This window comes from Corvus moneduloides, chromosome 18 (assembly GCF_009650955.1).
Source record: "Corvus moneduloides isolate bCorMon1 chromosome 18, bCorMon1.pri, whole genome shotgun sequence".
NCBI lineage: Eukaryota > Metazoa > Chordata > Aves > Passeriformes > Corvidae > Corvus > Corvus moneduloides.
Window position 1 is genome coordinate 10,081,688 of NC_045493.1, and position 15,716 is coordinate 10,097,403.

The window sequence follows — 15,716 nt, forward strand, 5'->3', positions numbered from 1 at the left end:
TTTCCATGCGCGATAAAACGCCTCAAAGCGCTGGTGAACGTCTGGCTTTGCCCGTCTGCGGCCCGGGGAGGGAGCGCCCGCGGCCGTGCCAGCGCCGGGGGCACCGCGGGAGCCCCTTCCCGACACCGGCCCGGGGCTTCGGGCATGGGCAGGGGCTGGGCAGGGGCTGGGGGCAGCTGCAGCAGGGCAGCACCCAGGCAGCACCGTGGGCCTGAGCATCGGTGTTGGGTGTTGGGCTCCTCCCGCGTTACCCCCGCCCTTTTGGGGTCCCTGAGAAGCACCCCAGCCCCACAGGGCAGTGGGAGCTGCAGCAAGGGGGCCCTCTGTGAGAGCGGGACAAAGCTGAGGTCATGAGGGGCTCAGTGTGGGACACGTCCCCGTGGCTGGGATGTGCCTGGGTGGGCAGCACGGCCAGGGCTGAGCTGGAGGCCGAGGGCAGCAGCAAAGCCCCTTTGCTGGCATTGTCCCAGGAGGCTGCTCAGGGCTGGGGGCTGAGGGTGGCTGTGGCAAAGGGGGGACAGACACTGTCAGACTCCCTGGGTGCGGTGCAGCACCCACAGCCCTCCTCACTCCACAGAGGAGCTGACCCCAGCAAGTGTCACCCAGCTCGAACAGACCCCAGGCCTGCTCCCTCCCTCACACAGCACCTCCCGGGGGTCCCACAGGAGGTGATGGGCTGCAACCCCCCCCCCCCCCCCCGGGGTCACCTCTGCCCCATCCCCTGCCCCAGGACGGCTGCACACAGGGTCAGCCACAGGGTGTTGTCACAGAGCCTGCCCTGGAAGTGACATGTGGGGGGGGTCAGTCCCTGGGGTCTGCAGCTGCCCCGGCTCTGGGCAATGGGGTTTGTGGGGCCAGAGGGGCCAAGATGACCGTGCAGCTCTGCAAGGAACCCATCAGGCCACGGACAGGCCAGATCAAGAGTTTCCAGCATTCCCAACCCTGGAGTCCTCCTCTCTTCCCTGTGCCTCCTGCTGCAGCCCCACAGAGGGACCCAGCATTGCCGTCCCCATCTCCTGGGTAAATCCATCGAGGTCCCGAGCCCTGGACCCTCACGGACCTGTCCCAGGTCCCAGTGCAGGGCACTGCAGCCCTGCAGCCACACCCCGTCCTCTCAGCACCACAGCACGGGGCTGACACGGTGCTCAGCACGGCTCCTGTGATTCCCTCCCTTGGCTCTGCCGGGCTGGATTCCCGCTCATCCCAGCCCCAGGCGGTGGCGGTGCCGCAGCCCCCTGGCCGTGGCAGCCCCAGCGACTGTTCTGGAAGCAGCTTTCGCCACTCGGGGCCAGGCACTCGCCTTTCACAGCCGCCAACCCCCGCCCGAAGGGAAAAGCTCCGGAGGGGTTGCTCAGGGACCTGCACGAAGCCCTCGGGTGGTCTTGAGCCCATCTCCCATCTCTGTCCCCAGCCCTGTGGGTCCCCGAGTGTGCCCACGGTGTCCCTGTGCAAGGGCAGTGCCAGGGCAGCTCAGTGTGGCACCCCTCAACCCCTCACCTCTGCCCCCAGAACAGCCCCTCCGTGTCAGAGCTCATCCCCCAGGAGAAACCACCCCAGGACTGTGGGAAACTTCCTTGGGGACAGGCTGGAAACCCTGCAGGGAGCTGGGGTTGGGCACAGCCATCCCACCACGGGATGAGCCCCCTTCGGAGCGCACAGGGCCTGGCACGACCCAGGGGTGGCCACTCCGCACGTCCCCCCCGGCCCCCTCCCTGCCCTGGGCCTGGCCGCCCGCCCTGGGAGCGGGCAGGAGATGCTGTGGAAAGGGACAGAGGCGCTGGAAAAACCCTGACGCGGCAGCACCGGGGGTTATTTTTGGAAAGCTGCAGCCTTTATGTAACACTGCAAACACTGGCACTTCCCCCTCTGCCCTGTGCGGGGGGTGCTGGGTGCGGCCATGGCCCCATCCCCATCCCCATCCCCCTGCCCCCCTCCCCGACCTCCCCCAGCCCAGGACCAGGCAGGCCCCGGCAGCCTCCAGCTCAGAGCTTTATTGAGGTTTTTGCACAAAAATCACCACGGTCACGGCATCAGCCGGGGGACCCCGCGAGCGGCCCCGGCGGGAGCTCGGGGTCCCTCAGCTGTTCTCGAAGGAGCCCCGCTGGTGCCACTGCTGGTCCCGCACGCGGCGCACGGACTGGATGAGGGGCTGGTTGGCGTCCCACTCGTTCCAGTGCCGGTACTCGCCCTTCTCGAAGACGTGCTGGCGGCCCCGGTACCCGGGGTACTCGTAGCCCACCCACCTGTGGGGACCGAGGTGGCGCTCAGCAGTGCCCACCCCACACCCCCACATCCCCTGGAGCAGGGGCAGCGTCCCCATCCCCATCCCAGTGCCCGTGTCTTTGCCTGCCACAGCCAGGTGGTGCTGCCCCGGGGCTGCTCCTGTGTCACCAAGTGCCACCGCACAGGCTGCAGCCACAGCGCCCAGGTGGGAAATGCCGTGTGCCAGGAGGGGATGGAGAGTCCAGAAGGGAGCACAGCTCCACTGCTCTGGTGATGGGTTAGGGCAAGGAGCCATCACGCAGCCCCAGGGACACTGCCATGGTCCCCATTACTCCCTGTGGGCCAGGGAAAAGGCGGCAGTGGGGAGGGAAAAAGGGACACAATGGGCATGAGCAGCACCGTGGGAGCAGCTGCCCCAGCCCCGCTGCAGTGGCTGTGCCAGGCACCCCTGCCACCATCCTGGGGGGACCAAGCACGGTGCCATGGACAGGAACCTGTTGGGGTGTCCCCTGCGTCCCCATCCTTACGTTCCGTTCAGGGCCTTGACACTGGCCACGCGGTCCTGGAAGCCGTGGGCCCAGAGGCTGGGGACGTCGTCATCCACGATCTCCATCTTCCGCCCGGTGTATCCCACGTTCTCAAACAGGTGGATCTTGTGGTCGGCGCTGTCCTGGGGGAAAGGGCGGGTCAGGGGCTGCCCCCAGCCCTGCAGTCCCCAGTGGCCACCCCAGCACAGCCCTACTCACAATCTGGAGGGGCCGGATGGACATCAGGCTGTCGCTGCTGTGGCTGTTGGACCAGGAGTCCCAGCGGGGGTAGTCGCCCTTCTCCAGCACGAACTGCTCCCCGGCGTAGGCCTGGCGCTCGAAGCCCAGCCACCTGCGGGACCCCAGCGTCAGGGGGATGCTCTCCCTGCCACCCCCCGTGGCTGCTCCACCTTCCCCACCCCAGACTTACGGGCCAGACTCCACCTGGATGGAGCCCACCTTCTCCATCTCCTTCTCAGTGATGTTGGGGAGCTCCTCTGTCAGCTCACACCTTTTGCCCTGGAAATTCTCCAGCTCGTAGATCGTGATCTAAGGTGGGGAGAGATGCTGTCAGCCATCACACTAGGGGAGTACCCTGGGAAATGGGAGCAGCAGTGGATCAAAGGGCTCTGGCCGTGTCCCTCCATCCCGGCCATCCCATGCTGATGTCGCTCCTCACCTGGCAGAGCCAGGTCCTGCCAGTGCCTCTGGGCCGAGCTCTGGCCAAGACTGTTTGCTTGGTAAAGCACAAGCTGGAATTTCATCCATGACAGGCTGAAAGCCAGCTCAAACACAGCACTGGAAACATGGAGGGTTTGGGCTAAGAGACTTCCAGAGCTATGGGCTGTCTTTCCTGCCCCCAGCCTGGTCACTGCCCATCCTTTCCTTATCAGTGCTCCCTCCAGATCCAACCATTCCCTTGGCCTGGCCTGGCACAAGCTCTTTATTCAGTGTTTCATTCTAAGCCCTGCCAGGTGCAGAGACCCCAAAGCCTCCTCAAGGCTGAGCTATGGGATGGGTTGGAGCCAGTCCCAGTGGCCAGAGTGTGGCACGGAGCAGGGCCCAGGGTGCCCAGCACCATTCAGGGACCAGGAAGGTCAGTGGGGTGACCAGGCACCCCCTGGCACTGTCCCAAAGGGGTCCCAGCTGCAATCCCTGAGCCTAGGACAAGGCAGGGCTCAAGGGACAGAGGTGACACCCACGTTCCTTAGGAACTTCTGTGCACCATGGAGCAGATCCAGCTCCTGGCACCCCTCTATCCCACTCGCAGGATCTGCTCCCACCTCCAGCCTTCCCTGTCCAGGAGCAGCTTTGTGGGAGGCTCTGCAGCCACCACACCATCTCCAACCAACCTATGAGCTGAATCCAAACCTACAAACACACCCGGGGAGTTTCAGTGCCTGGGCCCACAGCCGATCTCACCGTCCTGGATTAAATCTCTGGGCAGCTGCACAGCAGCCTGGCCAGCCAATGTCCTTGGCAGCCACGCAGGCAGGGAGCTGTGCCCCTCCTGCCAGGCAGCAGCAGCAGATCCCTGGCTCCTCCAGCTGCCTCTCCAACCTGCGGCTCCCCCCAGAGCAGGGCCACCACCCACTGCTGCTGTGGGAGAGCTGGAGGGCACTCCTGTTGCCAGCACCAGCTGGTTCCAGCCTGGTGTGTGCACACCGCATCCCACGGCATCACCCGGCATCCATCCATAATCAGTACACCCCAGTACACCCCAGTAAACCCCAGTATACCTTGTAGTTGCCACCTCGCTCGCCAGCACCCTCCCCAGTCGCCATCTGCTCGGGGGGACTTTGCTGCTCAGTCATTGTGCCTGGAAAACCCAAATTGCAGGAGGTTAAGGCAGGAGGCACTGGGATTACAGCCGGTAATGAAACACGAAGCATGAAGCTGGCATGGGAACAGGCAGCACGGGTTAGCACAGATCCCGATGCAGCAACTGTAAATCCCCAGGGATGTCCAGGCTAGGAACAAGCTCTGTTATGCATCCTCCTCTCCCTCCTGCACACGGGCCCCGCATCCTCACCCAGGCACCCGCAGGACTGAACCGAGCCCTCTGCCCAGGGCAGCTCGCCCAGTTGCCACTAAACTCCCATCTCACATCCCGGCTTTTGTTCCCAGCAGGAATTTGTCAGCTTCCAGCTGCTGACATCTTTCCCCACAACATAAACCTGACACCTCTCCCTTGCTCCAGCACCCCGGGGGACACCAAACCCGGCAGCTGGAGCTGCTGCCGCCGCCTCGGCCGGGAGGGGGACGGTGGTGAGAGCCCCCTCCACGCTCTCCAGGAACATCCACAAAACTCTGCTCAAACATTGGAACAAGCCTTCCCCGGCCACGCCACGCCAGGGGGTTTAAGAGACGAATAAAAGAGTTTGATCAACATCCTGAATCAAACCCTGCAGCTTCACTTCTCGCCACGCACGAGCCAAACCCTTTGCTCAGGGACACCTCGGCTCAGACACACAAATTGTTTGTGGAAGCCCCTTGCAGTCCCGGCGGTGCCGCCGCTACCTCTCCGTGCGGTTCCGCTGTGCCGGGCGGCGCGGGCGGCCCCGCTATTTATGGGTTGCTTCTGAACAGAACAGCAGAATTACCCGAGCGCTGATACAGCAGCTGCGTCCACGGAATTCCATCCATGAGATCTCATCTCAATAGCGCGGGCGCGCAGCGGGCTATGGAAACGTCATTCAGATTTCTCCCGGCTGTCCCTCGGACACGGGCCACTCGATTTACAGAAGATTAACGTCGAAATTCACATCAGCACGTTCACGCTGCTTCTTGCCAGGTTCTCTGGAAAACTCTGCCATCAGCAGTTCACGGGAGGGTTTAGCCTGGAAACCGAGCGCAGCGCGAAGCAAAATCCGGGCAAAATATCCCCGTTTGTGTGGGCTCCAGCGCAAGGTGCGAGGCAGGGCCGGGGTCAGCTCTGGGAGCTCAGTGGGAAGCTGGAGCAGCTCAGGATCTCCAGATTTGTGTTCTTGCTTTAACTTTGGCCCTAAGTAGGTTCTCTCCCTCAAGTCCCTTTTCCTTCTCTGCCCCCAGTCCGGCTCCCTCCCCAGGAACACACTGGGAACACACCCTGGGGTGTGTGATGAGGGATTTCTGGAGCCAGGTGCCTGGCACAAGGGTTTATCCATCTTCACAGGCACAGGATGATGTAAGGGGGGAGCGCAGCCCTTCCACACCAGGCACCAAACTGGGAGCATTTCACTCTGCTGGCAAGTGGGCCTGACTCCCTCTTCACCTTTGAGAGTCCCTTCAGACTCAAACCATCCTGATTCCTCAGGGAACTCTTAGTTCAGCTGCACATATCCCCATTTACTGCGGCCCTTGCAGGTTTTTCTACCTGCTCTGAGTGTGGCTCATCTTGAAACCCATGAAACCTTTACTGAAATTGCCAGAAAAGCGAATCTCCTGGGTCAGGCTGGACAAACTGAATGGGAGAGGGCTGGAAACCTCTCCTGTTACACGTGTTAAAACGAGGCCCTTCATCCCCATCCCATCCCTGGGTGATATTCCAGGCCTGGCGTGACAGGGATGACCCAGGAGGTGTCTCCAGCTGCCTGTTCCCTACCCTGCCCATCCTGCAGTTCCTGATGGAGGATTTGCTGTCCCCATCAGAGCCATCCCACAGGTGCCACAGCTCCAACAGGCACAGGCTGAGGAGGAATGGATTCATTTCTGTCTTACCAAACACAACATCTGTTCTCAACAGATGAGAAACAGAATTTCTCATGCCAGTCCCTCCCTTCCCAGCATCCTCATTCACTGAGCTTTGCCACAGCTGCAGGGCCCTGGATCTGCCTCTCCCAGCTCTCCACGCTGACAAGGCAATTCCAAAAATATGACAGAAGGGGCACTGGATCTCCTTGATGCCTCTCCCAAACAGACCTCAATTTCCTCTTGCTGTCAGCCTCTTAAATCCCTTTGAAAAATGACTATTAGAAAATAGCTATTTTTTGTTAATACCTGGCAGAGCTAAACTGGAACTGTAATGGTACAGTGCAAAACACAGCAGCCAGAATATCCTTATTCCCTAAGAAAATGTGTAATACAAAATATGCTATTTCTATCACACGATGTTTTTATTGTGACCCAGACTGACAGACTCTGTAAGGCCACGTGGAGCAACATAAAAGTTTAATCTCTACAACAGCCCCGTCTAGACCAGGTTTGATACCCTCGTGTTTAATATGGAAAGAGAAAACCCCATAAACCACCGGACCTTGGCTCTCCTTCTCTGCCAATCCCACCAGAAGAACCAGAAGTTATTTCAGGTTATATTTTTGCAATACATTTATATTTGAATGAACAGGACAGCCATGGAACAGAGCTCACCACCAGCTCGGGAAGGATTCCCACCCTCCACCCTCTCCACTCCCAGTGCGAGCAGAACTAGGCCTGGACTCTGCAGCCCCTGCCAGAACACCTCAAATCCCATTAAAGCTCCATGGAGGTTGTGTCACAGGATGGTTTGGGTTGGAAGGGACCTTAAAGCTCATCTCGTTCTGCCCTCACACCTTCCCCTAGACCACCTTGCTCCAAGCCCCGTCCAACCTGGCCCCAAAAGCCTTCACCTCTGAAAAGTCCACCTTTAATTCCTTCTGAAGTAAATACCTGTTTTTGCTTCTCAGCATTGGGCTGAAGGGACAGATCCAATACATCCCTCACATGGCTGCAGCTGCTCTTGCACCAGTGTCCTTCAGGGAGGTGCAGACGGTGACCTCAGGCTGACAGGGAGCAGAGTTATGGTGACAGCTCTGTATTTCACTGGAATCGTTTGTTTTACCCCCAGAGCTGGCCTGGGGACAGCAGTAACAGCGCTGGGGACTTGCTCCAGAGGTTCTGTACCTGGATACACCTCTTGAGGCAGAGCCACACCCCAGAACTGCCCATCTCCCCCTGAAACACACTGTCCCTGCAGAAATCAGGGATTGGCTATTCCAAACCTTTTGCAGGTCACACTTCGCACTCCCAAATCCGCCCCACATGCATTTCAGTTTGCCAATAACTTGCAAACAAAGAACAGGGTGAAACAAACTTTTGTGGGGGTGAAAAGGGGGTGGTGTGTGGGGGTAAGTTCTATGGAAAGTCTTGGTATGTCAAAGGTTGGAGAACCAAACATTGCTTCTTTCTCTGCAGGAAGTGAAAGGCTGTGGTGGATGAGGACCAAACTGAAGATTCACAGATGTTAAAAAGGTGAATTTGCAAACAGAAAAATAAAAAGGATCCAGGAGTGAAGGAAGCAGCACATCTGAAGGAACCTGAGAGCTCACTTCCATCTCCAATAAACAGCAGGAAAAAGCACATGGCAACAAAAGTGAAAGAATAAAAAAATTCCAAGAAGCATTATTTGGAATTAAAATAGAATTATATAAAGTGTATTACAGTCTGTTCTATCATTTAAGAAGTAATAACATATTTATATATCTTTTATTACAGAGCGATAACCCGAAGAGAAGGAAGTTGATATTTAATCCATGTACAATATAAAGAAATAACAGAGCAGAAAAACCACTTTCCCATTCAACAACATTCTAAAGATGCTTTTTAATTAGACATTTAAGCATTAAACATTTCTCAGTAGTAGGTTAAACTACTCAATACAGTAATTTCAGTGCATTGTCCAAGCAGACGTGGAAATGCAAACACATTCAAGGGCTTTGTGGAAACCTCGTGTCAATCCCCTCAGTTTCCTCAACACAAACAGTCACAGAATTTCTGGCCTAGACCAAGAACCAGAAAATCCTCCAGCTGTTGGGAACGCAGCACTGTCACCTGTGGGAGTGGAAAACCCAGCCTGTGGGAATGTTCCTGTGAGCGTCACACGTGGGACGCACCCATGGAACCCTGGGGTGCTGCCACGGGAATATATCCCAAAGAACACACCAAGAGTCACCTTTTCCACCATCATCTAAAGGAGAGGGAAGGAAATCTGTGCAAGGTTTTAAAAGGAGCTGGGGGAGCTGGTTAATGGTGGTGGCTGCACTGACACGGCCCATCCCCATCTCCCATCGCCCGGCAGGAATCCTGGGGATCGCTGCTCCGTGGGGAGCAGAGGGGCTGCCAAACTAACAGTGGCAACAGCTCCCATGAGAAACAGGGCAAAGCAGCAAGGAAAAGACTTTTCCATCAGACAGACGTCTCCATCTCATCTCCAGGGAGCACAGGGAGCTGCTGCCAGAATAAAATCCGGGAGCGAGAGATGTGCAGATGGGACTTGTCTCCTGCCATCCTGCTGCTATTTCCTGCAGACTGGGACTGCAAATCCCCCCCTGTGACTCCTCCATGAGAAGAATTGGCACATGGTTTTGGCAGCTCCAAGCCTGACAGACAGTGGCCCGGACAGGCCCCGTGGGAGCCGCGCTCCCGAAACACCGATGGGGAAAAAGACAAAAGGAGAAGGAGCTGAAGTGCTGGTGCTTTATGGTTTGTATCCAGAGCAGCCCCTCAGCAGGACATGGGGAGGGCAGCCCAAGGAGCTCTGCCAGGTGAGGAGAGCTCTCCACTTTCCTTCTCCCTCTTCCACATTTTCCTGGTTGAGCATGAGGAACACCTGGAATCACCTCCCTCCCTGGGCTATGCTTTTAAAGGTTACTGAAAGAGCACTTATCTGGGGCAAGAATTAAGTCTGTCTTCCATGGCCATGGTGGTTGGTGTTTCAGAATGAGAGTCCAGAGACAGGGAATAGCTGAGAATTAGGGATACCCAAACACCCGTGTGGTCCAGGAGATCTCTACTCTGCTATCAGCACATCTTGCCAAAGGAAGGACAGGAAATCATCTGAGAAACTGAAGATCACATTTAGGTTATCCCACAAGATCAGCATAAAAATAAAAACTTAAACCTGGTATTTACAGATTAACAAATAAAAATATGAAGTGGGACTATCCGAACTGCTATTAAAGTGACATTCAACAATTAACTGGAACCCTGATATGAGTGTAACATCCTCCCTCTTCCCTTCCTTTTTTTGTTATAAAAACAGTATTTACATAATGTTACTTTTTTTTTTTTTTTAAAGAGAACTGGTTGACATTATTGCTTGATCCTTTTTAGGAAAGACATTCCAATGAAGCAATTATTCCACATGCTGACAAAACACAGAATATACCAATTCAAGAGTGACAAAAGTTAACATTTTGTTCATCTAAAAATTATCTCCATCTGCCGGGTCAGCAGATCACATGTAAATATTAGCCAATCAAAAATACATTTTACAAAAAATAATCAAGTTTCCTTTTTCAATATGGCAGTAAACATGATTTGTTCTTCCACTCTCACCTTCCACAAACTTCATTCTAAATAGGAGCTTACTATTTGTTCACCAAAAAAAAAAAAAAAGATAAATTCGATTAAAATTATTATTTTCATAAACAAACACAAAGCCCAGCCAGACACATCTCCCAGAGGTCAGTGCTGAACACCTACAGAGTCCGTTCCACAGCGAGGGGAGTTCCCTGGATCACAGCATTCCCAAACAGCTCTGTTTTCCAAGACTTTCTGAAGTGCTAACCGTGACCCAGGGGTTCTCCTGGCAGGCAGGTCTGAAGTGCCCCTGTCCCCCCTGACCTGACAGACACAGCTTTGTATTTGACTATGAACTGAAGCAGCTTTTCTCCACAAAACAGGAAGGCACCATGCACAGAGCAGTTGAGGCAGGAAGCAAACAGCAGCAACATGACATGGGGGTTTAGGTTCAGATGAGTTAAGGCTTCTGTTGAAGTTCTTTATCTTCTCCTAGTTAGAATCACTGTCTGGAAAGGAAAACAGAAAGAAAGGTGGGATACAGTCAGGCAGCTGGAACAGGAACCCCCTGAAATGTGTTTTCTGTTGTAGTGCCACCTTGGTTGTGGTCTATTTAATGCATTAAATGCTCAAGAGCTGCCCAGAATCGTGCTGAAACCACACCAAGTTTTCAAACTTTGGGAAATCACAGCCCCAACAGAGTGAGTGTTGTGAAAATCAAATGATGTGCAGAATCAGTGGAACTGTGACTGGGAGGGAAGGGGCACTGCCCTGCTTGGCACCATTCCCTGACACCCCTGGTGCACAGGGCAGGGTAAGGGTGGTGTTGGTGGGGGCACAGTGGTGAGACCAACACATCGAAGAAAATGTGAGTTTATTACTGCACACCTGCACTTAGCAAAGCACCCCTTCCTACCCAAGTACCTTTTCAAACCTGATTCTCATAATGGCTCTGTCTCTTCTTTGATTTCAGCTCCTTCAGCCACTGAGGAGACTTTTCTTCTGACCTAAGATATAAAAAAACCCACTCTTTATTCTTTCATTATGAAAATTCCTGACAGAAACAACAAAAAAAAAAGGAATGTACAACTTGTTGCATTATTTTTTCCTTCCACCAAGAAGCGCATTAGCCTCTTCCTGACGCTGGGATTCTCTCACCTGTCCTCCTTTTCCACACTGGAGGGCAGCACTCTGCTGCCGGGAGTGCCGAGCTGTGCTTTGGGGGATTTGAAGAGCTGAGCAGAGCCGATGTCACCAGTGCTCTCAGACTCTTGTCTTTTCCGCAGTTGGGCCTAAATACAAAAATAAAGAAAGGGGTCCTTTGAAGCCAGCATCCAGGCTTTTTTTGGAAAGCAGAACAGATCACTCCAGATTTATAAAAACAAAAAAATTCCCTGAAATGAGTGAGGGAGTTCTTTATAAAGCACCCACAGCTACTGAACTGGTTTATCTCCCACCTGCTGGGCTCTGCCTGAGCTCACCTTGAGGACAGAGTGATCCATCCCTGGGAACACGGGCAGTCTCTGGGCTTGCACAGAAGATGACCTTGGAGTGTGCTGGATCTTGTCTTCCTCCTCAGAATCTTCCTGTTGCATAGTTTTCTTCTCTTCTAATTAATTGTATTCAAAAAAAAAGCAGAGGGGGAAACCATGAGCCAGCTTTTCACCTCTGCCTTGTCCTAGATCTCTTCCTGCACTCGAGCAGGAACGAAGGGCAGTACTTAAAAAATGCCCTTTACAAACTCCTACCCTTGCACCCAGGCTGATCACAACCAATTATTCCAGGTAGCTGAGGGGTTACCTGTGGAATCTTTGAACATCCAGGCATTATCTGGTTCTTCTGTCAAGGAAAACCTGTTCTCCAGGTCCAGCCCTCTGCTCCTGCGCAGCGAGTGGGACGCGGGCGCCCGGCACCGGCGCTTCTTGCTCAGCTGCACCCGAGTCTTCAGAGCACTGGAGTCCAGGACAGCCGTGTGCTGGAGGAACACAGACCTGGGAATCAACCCCACCTCCTCCACAGTGACTTCCCAACCCATTGGATTGCATTCACCTGTTCAGTTTAATTAATATATATATATATATATATTTGCCTGACTATTATTATTGTAGTTACTTAAAATTATACAGAAGAGAGTTTATGATGAGGACATGGTACTTCGTGGCTAACTGGGTGTAATCCTCTGGTCTCTCTAGGCTGTGGATACCTGAGCTGCATGAATTATTTGCACTAAATGAATATAAAAAATAACTGCAATTATCAGGAGTTTGGTTCCTAGAGTGTTTTATGAATACAGGCCTTGCTAGTCCAAGATTGGGATCTAAAAAGAGAAACTACACAAAATTCCCTCGTAGTGCAGAGCTGCAGCTTCCCTGCCAGCCACAAACACTCGAAGCCACTCACCAGCAACAAGGACACTCCAAGTTTAGTGTCACAGCATTCAGAAAACTTCTGTGATCAGTCATTTCCAACATATCCAATCAGCAATAACATTTACAGAGCAAAACAAGGAGCTGTAATTGATTTGCTTGCTTAAAGCAATTTGCTGTTACAGACTTGCCTGTAACCACCAAATATCCCTGAGCCCTCCCTTCTCCAGCAGATGTGGGTTTGCTCCTTTTCGAAAGATTTCAGGTCAGGAATAAACTCCTCATCACACAGCATTTGGAGCTATTAATGTTTTACAGAGACATCTTTAGTGGCCCAGGGACAAAACAGAACCTTCTGGAAGTGTTCAAACACGGTGTGGATGTGGCACTTGGGGACGTGGTGGTGGTGGCCTTGGCAGTGCTGGGGCAACAGTTGTACTCCATAGTGCAACTGTTTAGTTTGTTTTCCAAACTAAACAAAGTTCTTGCAGCACTAGACCTCATTAACTGTGTATGGCCAGAAATTCCTGGCCTTAAACCAGCTGCAGGATTCTTCACTATAAAAAAATCCTTTAAAATTCAACTCTGAGCTACCATGGAAAGAAACCAATTGTAAATAAGAAAAATATTAGTGAACATCTTTACGGCCTTAAATCTGCACAGCTGACAGCACAGCAGCCACTAACTGTTTGTGTTATTTAACTATGCTTCCAATGTTCATCCCTGGAAATGTCCAAGGCCAGGTTGGATGAGGCTTGGAGAAACCTGGTCTAGTGGAAAGTGTCCCTGCCCATAGCAAGGGGTAGAACTGAATGAGCTTTAAGATCCCCTCCAACCCAAACCAGCCTGGGATTTTATGATTGATTATCCAAGGCCAGCAGCTTTATGGAATCTCTCAGAGCCTGAACACTACAGAGACTTAGAAGAACTCTGTAGTTTTGATCCTCAACTTTTCGGGCAGGAAAGCAGCTGGGAAAATCAAGTTTGGGAAAGGCAGAGCAAAACTGGCTGCACAGTTTCCAGAAGAAACTGCTTTGAAGGGATTAACCGAGGGCACGCACGACGGCAACTTACATCAATGAAGGAGAAATAACTGCTCTTGTCCTCAGGGAGTGTGTCTCCTGCAGGAGGCAAATCAGTCCCATCAGTGGAGTCCATGTCCGTGCTCGAACGGTCCAGGCTGGTGCTCCTTTGGTCTTTGGAGAAGTCATGGTGCTCGGCCAGGGAGGGCGGCTCTGTCTGCGAGGACAGCGAGGACGGGTGGCTGCCCGGGGGCTGCTTCCGCCCTGGCACAACCTCATTTTCCAGGGAAGGAGATTCTCCCACAAAGCTGCAAACAGAGCAAATGGAATCTGTGAGACTTCGGGGTGAATAAATACCTGCAAGGCCAGGCTGGATCCCACATGATCAGCGCGAGTTAAATAAAAGTGGAATGGAAAGTTTGAGCACCAAGGGGAGGCATCAGGTACCAGCAGCAGCGTGTGGATCCCTTCCACTAGCACAGCCCTGACCCCTTGGATTCACAGTGCGTTGGGGATTGGGGTGTATTCCAGCCAGCCAGAGGATGTTTCCCTTCAGGAATGCTGGAGCTGAAGAGAGGTGGGCACCAGGTGGCACCCTAAGGCAGGGCTCCACGGGCAGAGCTTCCTGCGCCTCGGGGAGGACGGCAGCAGCACCTGCACCCGGTGCTGGGATGCTCCCAGTGTATTCCTAGAATTCCTTCCGTGGCCTAGACTGACAGGAATGGGCTGCAGGGTCAGGACTGGAAGCTGTACACAGTTGTGGCTGCCTTTGTCACAAAGGCTGGAGTATTCCTTGAAACAGCAGGAAGACTCTACTATCAATAAAAATTGGGCTGTCTTGCTTCTAATTCCCAGTTTGAAAAAAAAAAAATCTAAAGGATTTAGTTCTGATTTTTTTTTTCCTCCTCTTGATAGAAGTCTTATGTCACTAAGCACCATTTCTTGGGCACATATCTAGAAAAACTGTTCTAAACCTAAAAAACCACGTATGTATCAATTTACGCACATCTTTTAACAACACACCTTCGTATTTGGCACAGCAATCCAAGGAGAAAAACACTCAGGAGTGTCCTGCTGGATAACAGCATTCCATCAGCACCAGCACATGGTACAACGTCCAGTCTGGCAGAGCAGACACTGCCCAGAGGGCTTCCAGCACACAAGCAGAGGGAATGCTGCTTCCCTCCTTCACCAGTGGGCCCCAGGATAATTAAGAATGGCACTAATGAGCTCTGGGGGAAAGTTTTTGTCTAGGATTTGTGCTTCAAATGACATTTGGTAGCTGCAGCATTAGGCTTTAGAGCCACTGCAACATGGAAGAATGGAGAGGGGAGGGACAATCTGTAGGACCTTTCATGGAAATTAAAGCGTGTGTTGAAAGGATCCTGTTGGATTTGCACATCTCCAAAAAGTCTCTGCCCTGCTACATCCATCCCAGGGCTGCAGCTGATACATTTCACTGAGGCTTTTCAAACTGAAATATTTGAGAGCAAGATGTGACACAAATCCAGCTGAATTCGCACTGGTTGGTGGTTCCTCATTCACAAACCTTCCCAGTGGGTTTTTCTTTGGAGTTCCTGCACAATTACAGCCCCATACAACAACCCCTGTGGCACAGCTCATCCCCAAATATGGGAAGGATGCCTGGAGTCCAAACCCTGTTATGTGCAGTGGATTCTTTCCAGTGAACAGCAAATTAGAGGGGGAAAACTCCCTTCAGAAAAATGAAATTGAAAATGGATTTTCAGTTCTCATTACTGAGATGTATCGTGCACCTCCTTCCATTATTTCATTAAGATTTCAGGGTTTGTGAGCACATCCATGAGCTGCCCCTGATGTTCCACAGGTGCATTTACAGACACTTCTCTGAGAAATCATCCCTCACGTGGAGCACACAAACCCAGCAGGATGGTTATCACAATGGGCAATAAAGTGTCAGCAATCCTCACCTTCAACTGCAATTAAATTTAATTAGTTTTAGCAAGACAGTGCGTAGAGGCCATAAAGGTGTTGCTTCAGCCTGTAAAATGAGGAGTTAGAGATGCATGAATCCATCACCTAAAGCCAATTCCTTTCCTGTAAAAACCAATAATTTTCCCTATGAAGACTGTTCTAACCTAAAAGAGTTTTCTACAATGCCAACTTGGAAAAGCTTACCAAAGCCTAGCTTACTAATTTGAGAAAAATTAAAATAAAATCTTTTAGATAAACTAAGAAAAATCCAATTAGCGCCTCCAAATTGGAGGAGATGGTTTCATCTCTGTCCTTCCAAGGAGCTACTGGCCAAAGCCCACTGGAAGCAGCCCAGAGGAGCTCCTTAC

The 15,716-nt window shown here is 52.8% G+C and overlaps 2 protein-coding genes across 12 annotated transcripts in view; both read right to left on the reverse strand.

Moving 5' to 3' along the window:
* Positions 1-1,976: 1,976 nt before the first annotated feature.
* On the reverse strand, positions 1,977-8,019 carry CRYBB3 (crystallin beta B3). Of its 4 annotated transcripts, none has more exons than XM_032127518.1 (6): positions 7,377-8,019; positions 4,490-4,569; positions 3,181-3,299; positions 2,970-3,102; positions 2,751-2,893; positions 1,977-2,243 (listed from the first exon to the last, which is right to left on the reverse strand). In XM_032127518.1, exons 2-6 carry the CDS (start codon positions 4,562-4,564, stop codon positions 2,078-2,080), a joined length of 636 nt encoding a protein of 211 aa, XP_031983409.1. In that variant the 5' UTR covers positions 4,565-4,569; positions 7,377-8,019; the 3' UTR covers positions 1,977-2,077. The 4 variants fall into 4 exon arrangements, with proteins under 4 accessions (XP_031983409.1, XP_031983408.1, XP_031983406.1 ...); XM_032127517.1 differs by having other exon boundaries at positions 5,354-8,019; XM_032127515.1 differs by lacking the exon at positions 7,377-8,019 and adding an exon at positions 5,271-5,289.
* Positions 8,020-8,118: 99 nt separating this feature from the next.
* KIAA1671 (KIAA1671 ortholog) overlaps positions 8,119-15,716 on the reverse strand; it is a 65,808-nt gene continuing 58,210 nt past the window's right edge. For 6 of the 8 annotated variants that reach the window (XM_032127507.1, XM_032127508.1, XM_032127505.1 and 3 more), the window contains 6 exons: positions 13,448-13,703; positions 11,808-11,982; positions 11,489-11,616; positions 11,166-11,299; positions 10,942-11,014; positions 8,119-10,516 (listed from right to left, as the gene is read on the reverse strand). In XM_032127507.1, the coding sequence (XP_031983398.1) occupies positions 10,490-10,516; positions 10,942-11,014; positions 11,166-11,299; positions 11,489-11,616; positions 11,808-11,982; positions 13,448-13,703 (793 nt within the window). In that variant the 3' untranslated portion in view covers positions 8,119-10,489. Of the gene's footprint in view, positions 10,517-10,931; positions 11,015-11,165; positions 11,300-11,488; positions 11,617-11,807; positions 11,983-13,447; positions 13,704-15,716 lie in introns of all 8 variants that reach the window. The other 2 variants (XM_032127509.1, XM_032127514.1) reach the window with 1 other exon arrangement.